Raw genomic sequence first — 15656 nt, 5'->3', positions numbered from 1 at the left:
TATCTCCTGGATGCCCAGTTTCCCGCAGTGTCCAGTTCTTTACTGAAATCACACGAAGCACTGAAATCACCTGTGTCAGAGTCACCCACAGGTGCTTGCTCCAGATGCACATTGGGGCCCTCCACCAAATCTCCCCAAGCAGAATTTCCACGGCGCATGGCCCAGGAATCTGCATTTAAGCCAGCAGCACAGGTGATTGTGATGCACGTTAGGTTTGACATGGCTGTGCGAAGTAACAGAAATGTGAGGTATCCATTGCTCTTACTTTTAAAGCCCACTTATAAAGTGCTCAGAAAAATATATTCACTTATTTCCTCGGCATGTCCTTTTGACATGCTGCGTTTATTTCTGTTTTACAGATTATAACACGGAGGCCCGGAGAGCTTAAACAGACTAGGTAGGGAAACCCAAGTGGTGTGTTTAACCTAGGTTTTCTCCCTGTGAGGGCTTTACACAAAGCTTTTCCCCTAGGCAGACGTTGTCCCACCCTCACTGCGTCTGCAGCCCTGGTTTCACCTCCTCACTCCTGCACCCAGTGAACAGACCATGCATGTTGAGCTGTCACTTGTTCTAAGCTTTGACATGGACCTCATCTTAACCAGCTCAGTCCCCTTAGGACCGGAGCAGGGTATAGGTCTACCTCCAGTGCCACCATCCTGCTCCAAGACGCCATCATTGCTCACCATGATTCTAGCAACAGCTCCCTTACTTGTCCCTCCGTGGCCCCGCCTTGGCACCTCTGATCCAGATCCGCACAGCTCTGTGTCGTTTTTATTGGAGATAACGTTGTCCCCTACACACATACACTCACACTCTCTCTCACATCTTAAGTCTAACAGATTCTTACATGCTTCACTTCAGCCTACAGGGGCCTGTTGACTTGGCCATCTGCTGTCTGCCTCTCCCTCTGGCCTGCAACTCTTCCATCACCGCAAGCACACTGTCTATTTCAAGAGTTTCACGTATGCTGTGCTCCCTGTCCAGACACGCAAGATCTTACTCCTCTCTTTCCTTATAAAACTGACCCACTCCTTGGGGTCTTATTTGAAATAGTCTTTAAGAGACATCTTACTTTACACACACCTTCCTACCCCCACTCCCCCAACTAAGTTAGATTCTGCTTATTCTTTCTAATTTAGAAACCTATTCTTTTATAGCGTTTGTGATCATTTTGGTTCCAGTATTATTGTTGAGTTATCCAATGAGGGTCTTTCCCCCTGGCCTGTGAGAATATATTTTGTTCATCACTGGAAACAATAGGGATCAAATCAATGTATTGAGTAAATGAACAGGCACACAGCAAATGGGATGCACATTCATGGTGATGGGGGCAGAATTGTTTGTTATGGTTGGTTTCTGTAGGTTGGGTTGTCTCGGGCCAGGATTCCATCTTGAGGAGTTGGAAACATGGTCACTTGGAGAAGAGAGAAAGATCCCGGAGAAGAGGCGAGGCCACCGCTAGCCAGCACAGCTGCAGGCAGTGACAAGGCTCAGGGGGCCAGGTCTCCAGGCTGCCTGAGACCTGCGAGTTCCCGGGATCACTCTTTGGGTAGCCGCACTGTCTTGAGCCCAGCTGAGCCTAGTTTCCTCATCTTTATCAAGGAGTTAATAATTCCCACATTGCGAGGACAGGACTTGAGGTAAATGAGATAAAGCAGGAGATGGCACCTGGCACTTTGGAGGTGTCGGGGACGCTAAATACCTTGGCTGTCTCGCCAGAAGCCTCGTAAAGAGAAGTCTGCACAGGCAGCAAAAGAAGACGCGCCTCTTACCTGAGCCTCGCTCCTTCCCAACTCATGCCTCCGTGCGCTTCAATTAAGTTTTCCAAGCCTGACCCAGGGCGCTCTCCTCCCTCTCTCTGCAGTCGGTCCCTCCCTCCCCCCTACTCTCACCCAGCCTCCCCTCCCCCTTCACCCCCTCCCTCGGAGCGGGAGCCGGGAATCCCACGCCCTTGCACCAGCCCGGGGGCTCGGACGGGCCCAGGAGCCGCTGGTCGCCAATCACCGTGCGGTGGAGAGGCGGGCGCTCGGCTCCAGCGCGCTGGGGGAGCCAGCTGGCGCTGCTTTCCCCGGGAGCCTCAGACGCTCACACAGACACAGACAGACGCACAGACTGGCGGGCAAGCGCGCGGGCAGGCACGGACAGAGTCCCCCGGCCATTTGTGCTCGGAGGCGCGCGCCAGCCCCGGCCCGGGAGCCCCCGTCCCCCCGGGGAGCCGCAGGCGGCAGCTCCGCAGGCCGGCGCCGGCAGAAGGGAGGGCGCGCAGGCGGCCGGAGGAGGGGAGGCCCCGGCGCGCCCGGCCCGATGTGAGCGGCCGCGGCTCCCACCTGGCGCCGCACCTGGAGCGCCGCGCTCCGGGGCGGCGGGGAGAATGCGCGCCGCCCGTGCGCTCCGCCCGGCCGCCCGCAGCCGCCGCGCCCGCACCTGACCATGGAGTGCGCCCTCCTGCTCGCGTGCGCCCTCCCGGCCGCCGGCTCCGGCCCGCCGTGGGCTCCGGCGGGACTGGGGCGCGTGGCCAAGGCAGGTGCCCCCCGAGGGGCGCGGCGAGAGCGGGTGGCAGGGGGCGCCAGGCCCGCCGCGCCCCTCACGCGCGATGTCACTTTTTCTCTTGCAGGCGCTCCAGCTGTGCTGCCTCTGCTGTGCGTCGGTCGCCGCAGCCTTAGCCAGTGACAGCAGCAGCGGCGGCAGCGGATTAAACGATGGTTCGTATTTGCCCCCGCCCCCAGAAGGGCCTTTTCAGGCACTTTGTCCCTTCCTTCCCCTAAAAGAGAGAAAAGCTAGAAAAGCGCAGCCTCCAACCTGGCAGGTGTGTGTGCCTCGTGGAAATGGTTCCTGTTTGGAGAGGGGGTGGGGGATGTGGCAAAGACTCTGAACTTCTCAAAAGAATCAGCGCTTCAAGCTGCAAGTCACTGAAATGAGAAAACAATACTTTCTCTCGTTCACAAGTGGCTTGTTAAAAAAAAAAAATCCTAACTTCGGTGAGAAATTAGAAAGGAGGTTGGACATTGACTAGGTGGTTGATATCAAAAGGCCCCTTCCTCTTTTCCTTCCCTTCTGGGAAAGCTAATTCTTGGTGGGCGAGGAAAGAATTTGAGCCCCTTTTCCTCCCGCGTCTTTCCTCCTCACTCTCTTCTCCACTTCTGTCCTTTTTCTTCCTTGCCTCTCTCCTCCTCTTTTCTCTGCCCTTGTGTCATGCATTCCCAAAGACTGCTTTTAAAGAGAGGAAAGTAGGTAGCTTGAGGTCTCTGAGGCCTTCCTCTCGTCTAAGGTTCCTCAGCCACAAACCTCCAGAACACCCTTCACTTCTGTCATTTATTAACTTCTCGGTGGCGCCCAGAAGGAAAATCCTTGTTTCCATTGTTCCCAACAGCTACAGGAGAACAGCTGATCCCTGATCCAAGGTGTCTTAGCAAGACCTTGATGTCCAACCTGGATTCTATAATGTTTAGCCTTGCAGCGTTATCTCCTTCTCTGTCAGGGGTCAAGGGGTCACAGTGGGGAGTAGGAGATGGCAGAGTCATGGAGAAGGGCTGTGCCACGGAGTGGGTGAGTGAGGGGACAGGAGAAAGCTAGGAATTAGCTCTTGAGAAATTAACCTTTTGCTCAACCAGAGAGGCTGGCTGCAGTTTCTGAAACAACCCCTCATTGTCCCATCAGGGCCCAATTGCTGGAGGTCCTCTCTGTTCCAGCCACCACCTATAAGGACCTCATCTTTAGTCAGCCCCTGAGCTGACCAGATCACTCTCTACAGGGGGCTCTGACTGCCCGTCTTCGCATCAAGGACTGAATGTTACCATCAGCTGGCTCATTCTCCCCTTGGAAACAAACTAGTAGCAGGTGTCTCGGTCGGGGGTGGGGGGGGGCTTTATGGGCCGATTCCATGGAAGGCTGGCTGGATGAGGCTCCTGCGTGAGCTCCCAACTAAGAGCAGGCAGAATTTCAGATGCTTTGAGACAAGGAGGTAAGAAACACTTATTGTAGAGACTGGAGCATGGGTCAGGTTAGGTCTATTTTGGTGGAGGGAAGCGGTTTCAAGAGCCACATGCCTATAAAGCAACAAATAGAGATTTTTAAAAGAAGAGGAATAGTGTATATACTGCTCAGTTGTTTAAGGTTAAGAGAAGAGAAAATCTTTTTTTTCTCAATTACTTTTTAATGTGCATGTCATTAGATTTAGTTAAAGGAGTCAAGGAGAAAATGGAAGAGGCAGGACAGAAAGAAGAGTGTAAGAACAAGAGTTGCTCAAACAAGAGTCACAGATGGTTCATACGCAGAAGAAAACAATTGAAAATTATTGTCATATTGGGATTTTCTTTTTGCAAACATAGGCTTGATTAGATCACTCATTGGTCCTTGGTAGCTACAAGGCTTCTGTTCTTTCCTTAGCCTTTTTTTTTTTTTTTTTGGTTGTTGACTATTTTGGGAAAAGGGAAATTCCTCTTTCTTTTCCTCCTCCAGCAACCAGGGACGGAAGTGACTCAAACATGCCTCTTAGTTATTCGGAATCTTTCTAAACACTTTCCAAATTAGTTTCCCATTCTGTACCTAGAAAGTGGAAATGCAGAGTGCTTTTTAATGCGCAGAGGGCATATTCCACATCATTTTGTGGGATGATATTTTTCAGTTTCAATGTTTGGTGATAGAAACCAGTGTGCTGGCTTCATTTTTTTCAAGCAGCAAATTGTTTTTTTCGCTCCTCCTCTCTAGAACAGGCAGCAATTAGTGCTGCTCGAGGGAGCAATGGTGAAGGTATTTTCAAACATGCCTTTCCAGGTGTCCCCTGAGCTGACTCTCCCCCACCAACATGTCTGAGCAATTTTAAACATCAGACTATATAGGAAAGTTCTGATGATTTAGAGGCATTTTTATGCATCCACTATATTTTATGCTTATGATTAAATGGAATTGTCCCTGTGAAAGCTCATAATCAAATGTTAGGAACGATACAAGTGCTGGAGTTTTATCATCACATATAATTAATATCAGAAATATGAAACTCTGGTTACTTGTTAATTATCTGAGGTACCATCTCAAGTTACTCAGCACTGTGAGTTGTCATTTGAATTTTAAACTCAGCAAAAAGAAAAAAAAATTGCTCCCGATGCAGTTTAAACACAAATATAAATCTCCTCGAAAAATAATTTGATTTCTTTTGTGGTTTTATATTTGTTAATTTTGTCTCCAAAAAAATCACTTCTCTGTATGGATGGCTCTATGGCTAATATATAAAAAGTCCATCTGTCTCACTCCAGATCGTGAGAGTGGTGGCGTTTTCCACAAACATTCTTGACATTCATCAGGATTGCGCTTGACTTTTCGTTTTTGTAGGAGTTACGGTGGCAGAGCTAACTGTAAAGACCACAGAGTTCTCTTCATGAGCTGCTCTGAATTCTATTTCACCTAGTGCGTGGCTGTAGGAACAAAAATATCTGGGCTGTGTATTGCTCTTTGCCAGCCTGTTGGAAAGTGACCCTCGGGCATTGTGGGCTCTGGGTGCTGACAGCTAACCGTTTCCCATTGCAGATTACGTCTTTGTCACTCCGGTAGAAGTGGACTCGGACGGGTCGTATATTTCACACGACATTTTGCACAACGGCAGGAAAAAGCGGTCGGCGCAGAGTGCCAGCAGCTCCCTGCATTACCGATTTTCAGCATTTGGACAGGAACTACATTTAGAACTTAAGCCCTCGGCGATGTTGAGCAGTCACTTTATTGTCCAGGTACTTGGAAAAGATGGTGCTTCAGAGACTCGGGAACCCGAGGTGCAGCGATGTTTCTATCAGGGATTTATCAGAAATGACAGCTCCTCCTCCGTCGCTGTGTCTACGTGTGCCGGCTTGGTAAGTACCCCGCACTTGGAGTCGACTCCCTCTTTCGTGTGTTTTGTGTAACTTGAATGAACAGATGTCTGCAATATTAAGCGCTCTTCCAGCCAACTCGACACATTCACAGTGTCAGCTTTGATACTGATAATATTCTCAATTGAATTAATCTAATCTGCTCCCAGAAAAATAAAATATAATAGAACTTTAATTACCATTTAGAACATGCTTTTGATGTTTAATGGTCTGGGCTTCTTCATTCTCCATGTTTGAGATGATCCCCAAGGAAATTAATTTGATGGATGCCATTCGCTTTGTAATGTCTTGAGAGACCAGGCATTATATAACAAGCCGCATGCCTCTACATTGCTTTGAGACGGAAAAACTGTATTGCAATGCAAAATTGTGTTCAGCAGCTCTGTTAAGCCCAACCTTAACTGTAGAAGGGAGGCCCTTTGTTTTCTTTTAACCAATCTGTTCATGTTGTCATGCTCACATAAGACATTCTTTTAGAGTGCGATGTGGTGTGTTCAAGGGCTGGCAGGATTGAGTGTGGCATCCGGGGAGGCAGAACACTTAAAAGCATTTGGGACGAGTGTTATTTCCTCTCCGTGTGATCCTCATCTGTTGAGCTCCAGGCCAAGAATATTGGTGTAAATGATACTTCTCTCAGAAATCAATCAAATATATGAGGCAGTAAACGACATTTGGGGTTGACTTCATTCTGTGTTGCAATTGAAAAGTGTCTTGAACTGACAGAAAAGATTGTGTGTGTCGAGACACAACGGTCAAGCTCTGGAATGGTCTGAAGAAGGAAAATGTGAGCAGGCCCAGCTGAGCATGTAGTTAGTAGTGTACGTGGTTCATCATGGCACAAAGCAAGAGGGAGTGGCTTAGGTGCCGGTGAATGAGGACTCCCATGTTCTTTGCTAGTTGAAATTTTGTTATTTAACTTTGTTTTTTTTCCATATTGTGGCTTGAAATTTAGCTAAAATCTTTCATCACAACCAGAGTTATGGAATTCTTTGGTATAATCTTTGAAGTACAGAGTGAAGCAAAGATTTAAAAAGCCTCAACTAAGCTCGATTCATTTCAATGATCCGTGTGGCTCACTAATGACCTATATATTATAGCGTGGTTCCACACATGTGAACATATCTTGTCTGTTTGTTGAGTTGGTTTGGTTGTGATGAGTCTCCTGCTCTTTCTGGGGGCATTCTCCTGTATTTCCCTCTCTCCTGTGTATTCCAGTATCCTAACATCTTAAGGAGTTAGGCACTGCACCCACCATAGTGGCTTAAACTATCCCATTCCACATAACACAGTGTTTAGGACCAGCCCATTGTCATTCTCACACCAGTGCTTACTAATAGGATCTTGGGCAAGTTATTAACTTCTGTGTGTCTTAACGTCTTCATCTGTAAAATGGGAATAATAAGAGGGGCTACAGGGCTGTGGGGATTAAGTGACTTCTTACATGGAAAGTGCTACAGCAGTTCCTGGCAGGGAATAATGGCTCTGTACTGTTCTGGTTCCAGCAAAACTTAGCTGCCTTATGTCTAGCTCTCTCAGGATTCACTCTCTGTGAGAGGAAATCGGATCAATTGTCTCATCTTAATCGATGCTGGGTTATTTCTCCTAAGGAGGAGATTTACTTCTGCACAGGGGGCAAATGATCACTTAACACGTAAGAATAAGGCAAGTTAAAGATGGATGTGAAAGAGGTAATTGACAACTACATCCGCCTGTGTAGAAGACTGATGTAAATTGGGATCATGAAACCCAGATTTGGTCTCTACTGTTCGACACACCAGCTGCACGTGCTTAATTAACTTTACTTATCCAGGCCTCAGTTTCCTCTCTTGAACCATGTAAAGCGATTTCTAAGACCACTGCCATCTGTAGGCATCTGACTCTGATTGTGCTATTTGTTGACCCTGGCAGGGCCCACTTGGTGTGGGACAGGGAGAAAATTAAGTTTATCCCCATGACATTACCCACCTCCCCGTGACCCTGCCAAACATCTGTGAAACACAAACACATACACCCATACTCAATAAAACAATAAGAAAAAAACATCAAAGAAGACAGAACCACAACTGAGATGCTGAGACACTGCTCTGTATTAATTTTGTAACCTTTGTTGAAGTATAATGTATATACATAAAAATTCAAAACTCAAGAGGACAGCCTAATGAATTTTCACAAAGTTCATACCCATGTAACCACCAACCACATCAAACAAGACATTACCAGTGCCCCAGAAGCCCCCGCTGTGTCCCCTTTCCAGTCACTACCCATCAGAGGTAACTTCTAACATAGCATAATTTTGCCTATTTTAATATTTTACATAAGTAGAATCACACAATATTCTGGTTTATGAATATTCCACATTTTTTCCATTTTCTTGGTGGTGGGCATTCAAATTGTTTCCAGTTTGGGGCTGTTAGGAAGAGTACTGCTGAACATTCTTGTCTATGCCTTTTCGTGAATGTATGGACACATTCTGCTGGAAACACACCTGAGAATAAAGTTTCTGAGTCATAGGGTATGTGTGTGTTCAGTATTAGTAGATTCTGCCAAACAGCTTTTCAGAGTGGTTGTGCTAATTTACACTGCCATCAGCAGTGCATGACAGTTCCAGATGCTCCACGTCCTCACCAATACTTGCTATTGTCAATCTTTTCCATTTTAGCCACTCTGATGGACAGGTATGAAGTGGTTCCACATTATGGGTTTAGTTTATATTGTCCTGGTGGTTGTTGAAGTTGAGTACTGTTTTTTATGCTTATTGGCCATTTCTATCCCCTCTTTTGTGACCTAGCTGTATCATATATAGACAAGAAATAGTGTAAATGTTTTCAGCCTACTTTGTGGTTTTTGTTTTCCTTTCTCTGTAAATAGAAATAAGAATTCTGAGCAAAAACACTGCTTTACCAACTTAACGTCTTTTTTGTTATGACCATGCATCTCTAACAATGCTTTCATCTGCTTATTAAACACATCGAATAGCAATACTGAGCACCGTGAGATCACAAGATACCACACTGAGGGCACACTTCCCTAGGCCCACTGAGAGATGGTAATGGAGAGAAATAATCATGTCAGGAGCAAGAATTTCTTCATCCTTCTAGCCTCCTGGAACCCATAGACATTGCCCAGCTTCTTTGGCCAAACGACGGGTTCATACCTTCTCAGAAGTTAATTAGCAACTATAATGGATTCAGAATGGTGGATGGTTCAAGAATTCAGGAGAGGGACAGACCTCTAATATACTTGTTGGAGAGACTCATCAAAGGTAACAAAAGAGATGAGCAATTCTTCTTCCATTGATACAGAAACTGACATGAGATGCATGAAACTGATGGATGACACTTCTTCCACTTGAAGTTTCTGCACCAGTGTTTCTCTGACAGTGGGGCCTGATGACTGGCATCAGGATGCCTTTAGAGATTATAGCAGTCTCCTAATGTGCATGTGGTGCGTATTAGGAAAGTGATGTCACCTTTAGATAGTGAAGTACCAACAGGAAAACTAGCCATGATCTTGACTGCTAGGGCAACCCCAGGAGAGAATGAGAAGAGATGGAAAGGTTATAATAGTGAAATACATACATCCATGCATACATACATGCATACGTACATACTCCAGCTAGGATTTCTCTGGCAGGGAATTTCCAGAATTAACTGGAATTAAACTGTGCTTAAAACATTTTCATAAAATGCACCCCCTTCCCCTCAACTGTTGAGTCTCACTTTGTTCAGAAGTTGAGTAGGCAGTTATTTACTTGGAATAATTCATAAAACAGAAGTTGCAAACTTCTCTGAATGAATCCTGCCTACCGTTATGTCTGGGTATGGTTACTTTTAAAATTTTGAATGCTTTTCGACAGGAGCACACCCTCTCCAGCACCCCCTACACTTGGCTGCCTAATACTCTGTGGAGGTATTGGGGTTTGCAACCTTCGTCCCAGAGTGTCAGGGTTGCAGATTAACCTAATCTAATCACTTTTGCCATGTACGTTCTTTCTACCATATCCAGCCTCTCCTGGACTACCACAGTGATGAGAAGGTCATTACAGCAGGAAGCCCATGCCATTGTTGCGAGACTCTTCACCGTGATATTGAACTATGCCTACTTTCTCATGATTTTGACCTGTATTTTTTGTTTGTTTGTTTTTTGAGGAAGAGTGGCCCTGAGCTAACATCTATTGCCAATCCTCCTGTTTTTGCTGAGGAAGACCTGAGCTAAAATCTGTGCCCATCTTCCTCCACTTTATATGTGGGACACCTGCCACAGCATGGTTTGATAAGTGGTCCACACCCAGGATCCGAACTGGTGAACTCAAGGCTGCCGAAGTGGTGTGCGCAAACTTAACCACTACGCCACTGGGCCAGCCCCCTTGACCTGTATTTCTTAATTTTTTTTCTGAATTGATAGAATAAATCTGTATCTTTCTTCCTACATGTTAGGAAATCTAAAAGGCCTTTCTGCCCCAAAATGCTCCACCTTATTGCTCCTTTTCGTTAGCATGGTGATTTTTCAGAGTGTGGTCAGCTGCATTAGCTTCACTTGAAGTGTTGAAAATTTGTATTTCTTTACCCACAACAGTCCACCAGGGAGGCTGGGCCCGGGAATGTTTATTTTGAATTCTCCAAATGATTCTACTGCATACTAACATTAGAGAACCATTCGATTAAGACATTGAACATACAGGCAGATTATTTTAATAATTGCTGTGGATTTGACAGACTGATTCCATTTTTGAGACTTAGTGGAAGTGTCATATTTTAGGAACTGACCGGAAAGACACACTGAATGATCATTGTTTCATTCAACAACTATTGATGAGCTTCTGTTATGTCAGGCACTGTTCAGAGCACAATGGGTAACCTGCAAACAAGATGGATGCTGTACTCCAGTTCATAGAATTTCATTTAAGGAAGAAGATAGAGTGGTAATTTCAGACCTAGAAATTGCTGTTTTCTTTTGAATGGAGCTGCGATTCAACAGAACCCTGGAATAAGGAGTTCATGGGGTATGGGTTTAGGAAAGGGAGGAACATAGTCAAATTGGTGCCAAGGTCCTCCTCTTGGAGCTTCACCATGCACACTAGCATATTAATGACTCAGAAACGTTCTACATTAAAGACTTTTGTTTAACTCTGTTTAAACCTAGGGTTTGCCTAACTTATTTGGTCATGGGAACTTTCTTTCTCAAGGAGCATTTCTTTACAGCCTGGTAGTGACAAGAAAATCACCAAAGCAATGATTCCCAAAAGAGATACCATAATATTATGTATTGACTTCTAAGTGGTGGGATGCTCTGGGAATTTAGAGATGCCCAGAAAGTTAGGCAAACTTCAGGTTTAAATGAAATTAAGCAAATGACTTTTCTGTAATACATTTCACACTTTTTAATATGCTGATATGCATTGTGAAGTTTCAAGAGGTAAAATTTTGATACTAGTTTGACTACTCCCCCTCTTTTGAATCATACTTCCATCAACAACTTGTCCAGAGTTGTGTGGTTCACCATAAAAGAGCAATTCCTAGGTCTAAGATTATTTTCACTTTACTGCTGCTTGATAAATCTGGTTAGTGTGTGTTGCAATTGGGGAAATGCACCCCTTACTTAAGAAACTCTAGCACCAGGCTCACAATGTGAAGATCAGGTGAAAAAGCATGCAAGAACTCTCACCTGTCTTACATCTCCACCCAGATCTGTAATACATCAGTCCTTTACTTTTGATTAATAACCTCAGCCAGGGCCTGGCTGGCGAGAGTGGTAGACTGCTGTGCTGTTCCTCCTAGCATCTTCTGTCCAGTCTCTGGTTAGGATCCAGTCTCAGCCCTGCATCAGGGGCTCAGAGTGGAATGTGTGCCATGGTCAAGACTGCCACGAGATCCCTCCAGCCTTGATTCCTGAGGCACCATCCAATTTTGTCACTTGGCTTTCCTTCGTTTCTCTTTTCTTTGTCCCCGACAATTAAACCGTAAGTGACGTTTCTCCTCCATGGCTGGCTGCCCTAATGTCCTCATTGTATCTTTCTTAGTGGTGGTCCTTTTAGACTGTGACTGCAGGGACTCATTTTCCAGAGAGCCTGGGTCCCTGCAAGGAGCTTTAGAAACCGTTGGGTTTCAATAGGCGGTCGGGACGCTTTGATCTCCCCTTTTCAGAAATATTTTATGACTCAGAAGGCTCAGCCATTGATGGTTACTGGTCACTGCCTGCCCAGTAGTCTTTAGGAAGCTGACTTCCATTCATAAAAGGACTGAAGTTAAATGACCTTAGTCCAGACAGGCAGCGAGACACCAGCCTCTGTGCTCTGTGGGGCCTTGGTGGCTAGCGGGGGTTTGCTGAATTACATACACCCCTTGGAACTTCTCAGTCACTTGAGAGGATCCTGTGAAATGAAGGATTAGACTGGGTTGTATTTACAAGGTTTTGGATACAGGCTGACCCACATCAGAAATGTTTTCTTTGGTTGTTACTTGACTCATCAAAGGTAAAAAGACTTTTTTTTTGCCTTTCCTGTATGCCCTTTTCAGATGTGATTTGTGAAGACAATTATTTGCTCTTAGCAACACTTTTAGCAAAATGCCAGCCAATGTCTTTTTTTTTTAAAAAAAAAATCGCTGAGGTTCTTGCCAGAGAGCAGGACCCCATGGCTGATTTTTTTTTTTTTTTCTGGTGAGGAAGATCAGCTCCTAGGTAACATCTGTTGCCAATCTTCCTCTACCTTGTCTGCGGGACACCATCACAGTATGGCTTGTTGAGTGCTGTGTAGGTCTCCGCCCGGGATCTGAACCCGCCAGCCCTGGGCCACCAAAGCAGAGCACGCAAACTTAACCACTACGCCACAGGGCCACCCTCCCCCTCCCCCTCCATGGTTGATCTGAGGGGTGCTCACATGGGAAGGTGAAGGTGGACCCTTCCTCCCCGTGCTCTCTGACTGTTTGAGGATGGCTGCTGAAGCATCAAACCTCCCAAGCTTTCTTTGTGTGTCTGCACCTCAGTTTTCTCCTCTGTGCAGTGGCAGTGGGATCACTGTGTCTGTGTGTCTCACAGGATTGGGACGATTTCTGTTGAGGGCTTCGCCTGGCACACAGTTGGAACTCCATCCTTGATTATTCTTGACTTTGGACCAGGACAGGGTCTGGGAAGGAAATGGCAATGGAAGCTCACATTCTGGAGCCTTTCCAAGCCTGTCAAGACAGGAAAAGCGCACTTGGGTGCTGGCAATCATCCTGGTGAGATTGTTTGGGGGATTTCGTGGGGGAAAATAACCACGACTTTATCAACTATGAAGAAGTGAGAGAAAGAAAGGAATCAAAGAGGAAGGATCCACAAATAGATCAAGATTTGGGTCAATGCATGCATGAGAAAGCAGTGTCATGGAATGGCCTTGAGCTGAGATTCTGAAGTCCCAGTTCTGCTTGAACTGGTCAAATTTCTTACCCTCTCTGTGCTTAATTTCTTCACTGGTAAGATGAGGATGCTGGTACTACCTCCCCCATGAGGTTTATGGATGCTTAATTGAAAGGAAAATACTATGTACAGTGCTTCAAACAGTGCCTGGTACAAAGTAATAATATTGGTGGTAGTAATGATAGAGTAGTAATTGTCATTGTTGCAGACTTTCTTCCATAAAGATCTTCCAAAATTGCCTGATGTCAATCTTCCTTACCACCCACCAGCAGGAAAGTTTTATTCAAGATAGTAATAATAGTTTACCTTTATTGAGCACATATTGCGTTATTAAAACTGGAGCTGTGGAGAGGGAGACTCTGCTAAGATGCAGACCCAGGCCTTTAGAGTATTTAATTTATAGTACTATGTAATTTATAGTACTCAAGGTTTGAAGTAACATTTTTTTTGCTCCATGCTCTTCAAAAATACCTGGGCACTTTGAAAAAAAAAAAGCAACAACATATATTTAGGCCCCAACTCTGAAAAGTCCGTAGGTCCTGGGTAGAGCTTGGCTGTTCATTTGAATACAGGAAAGCAAAGTTTTACAAATACTTCCAGCTCAGCTGGCACTGGTGACTGTGAATCGGTGTCCTCAGGGTTTCTGCAAAGAACCTTCTCAGGGGAAATGGTGGACTCTTGGAACCTCTTTGAAGAATTGTTTTTGCCATATGGAATGTGTCACAACTTGTAAGTGTGACTATTAATGCTCCAACTAGTGTTAGCCAGAATGTATGCTAAGAGGGCAGGTAGGGGTGGCTAGTGTGAATCGAAATGCAAAGATTGTTCTTGCTTATGTATTACAGGACTGTTCTGTTGCCAGTAGAACAACTCCATCTCGAACTAGCTTAAGCATAGAAAGTGTTTTGGCTCTGGGATAACCTTTCTAATTCATCCTTCCCTCCCATCTTCCCTCTCGCCTTCCCTGCTCCCCTCCCTCCCTCCCAGCCTCTCTTCTCTTCTTCACCCCTCCCTCCCTTCCTCCTCTCGCTCATTCTTCCCTCCTCCCCTTCTCTCTCTCCTCCCTCCTCCCCCTTTTCCCCTCCTCCCCTCCCTGTCCTAGGATGGCTAGCTTTCAGCAAGGCTGGATCCAAAGTACCCAGGGATGTCATCACTATCCTCTTTCTCTGCCTCTCAGCTCTTTTGGCCCTTACTTGTCTTCTTTCTGCACACAGGACCTCCTGAGTTCCAGAGATGTGTCCAACATTTCCTTGGGGTCCTGGTATCTCATGTGACTTACTCAGCAATAACACCTTGCTTGTAACCTATATCACACATGAGAACACTGTCTGGGACTCTGGGCTTTATTTGCTCTCTCACCTGTCTGAAAGCCTCAGAGGGCCACCCTTAATTCCTCTGTGTATCCAAACAGGACTAAGTTATGTTTTAATTTATGTATTGATGTGTGAATTAATGTGAACACAGCAAGCCCAGGGCCCCACAGTTAGCAATCTGAAGCTCTTTTTGAAACCAGTTTATTATTTCTGTTGTGTGTGTGTGCATTTAAAATGTACATAAATTGTATTAGCGAATATTTTTCCTGAAGCATTTTTTTTGCTAGGGAAGGGGGGTACTTAAAAATGTCTACCTTGGAGTTTCTTTCTTATCGTCATGTATACATTTATCTTGTTCTTTTAACTGCTGCATATTTAATCATTTGCTTCTAATTAACATGTTCCCAGTTTTTAGCTGTTGCTGAAAAGAATATGTATATATGTGGGACTTCTTAGTTGCATGCAATTCTATATTTTATGAGAGAGAGAGATCAAGAGACCTACGTTATGAAAAGCTGAGATGCCAAACACATGCAGGACATTAGCTATGGCGAGAGATTTACTTGCTGATGTTGACATTAGCCACCTAATATCACTGTCACTATCACTTTGGTCATATAATATGCAAAGTTCTTGAGAACTCTTTTCATCTTTGTTTTCCATGAGCCTAGGACAGTCACTTAGAAAAAGAGTTCTTTCCAGCAGAGCACATGTGTTGGTAAATTGCATGGTTTCCCACCGACAGCAATAAACAACTTAAGAGAAAATGGTCCTGATTAATTCCTAAAGTCCAAATATAAACAGGCCTACTGATAACAGGGTACACGAAGGCTTTCATGACCCAAAATATTTGCCTCGGCTTCCTACACATCTCTGTCCACAAACCCAGGAGTTCCTCCTCGCTTCTCTCAAGGTCTTCCCAGGAAAGCCTGTTCCCACGGTTCTTCTAACCAATCACAGGGCGGTGTACACTCAAATACCATAATGCGAGTCTGGTGAGAGTGTTCTGTCTGGACAGCAGGCTCACCTCTCCTCAAGGGATGCCTTTGATGTGTCTAAGGATTTCGTTTGCAGCCGAATTCTTTTGATT

The 15656-nt window shown here is 45.4% G+C and overlaps 1 protein-coding gene across 4 annotated transcripts in view; it reads left to right on the top strand.

Moving 5' to 3' along the window:
• The first annotated feature begins 1964 nt into the window (after positions 1-1964).
• Positions 1965-15656, top strand: part of ADAMTS18 (ADAM metallopeptidase with thrombospondin type 1 motif 18) — a 126025-nt gene continuing 112333 nt past the window's right edge. The window contains exons 1-3 of one of the 4 annotated variants that reach the window (XM_070500798.1): positions 1965-2520; positions 2615-2702; positions 5524-5840. In XM_070500798.1, coding sequence (XP_070356899.1) covers positions 2431-2520; positions 2615-2702; positions 5524-5840 — 495 coding nt within the window. In that variant the 5' untranslated portion in view covers positions 1965-2430. Of the gene's footprint in view, positions 2703-5523; positions 5841-15656 lie in introns of those variants that run through there. The other 3 variants (XM_070500796.1, XM_014844305.3, XM_070500797.1) reach the window with 3 other exon arrangements.

The sequence above is a fragment of the Equus asinus genome, chromosome 28 (assembly GCF_041296235.1).
Source record: "Equus asinus isolate D_3611 breed Donkey chromosome 28, EquAss-T2T_v2, whole genome shotgun sequence".
NCBI classification, from domain to species: Eukaryota; Metazoa; Chordata; class Mammalia; order Perissodactyla; family Equidae; genus Equus; species Equus asinus.
The sequence above is the reverse complement of the archived record's forward strand: the minus strand, read 5'-3'. Positions and strand labels throughout refer to the sequence as shown.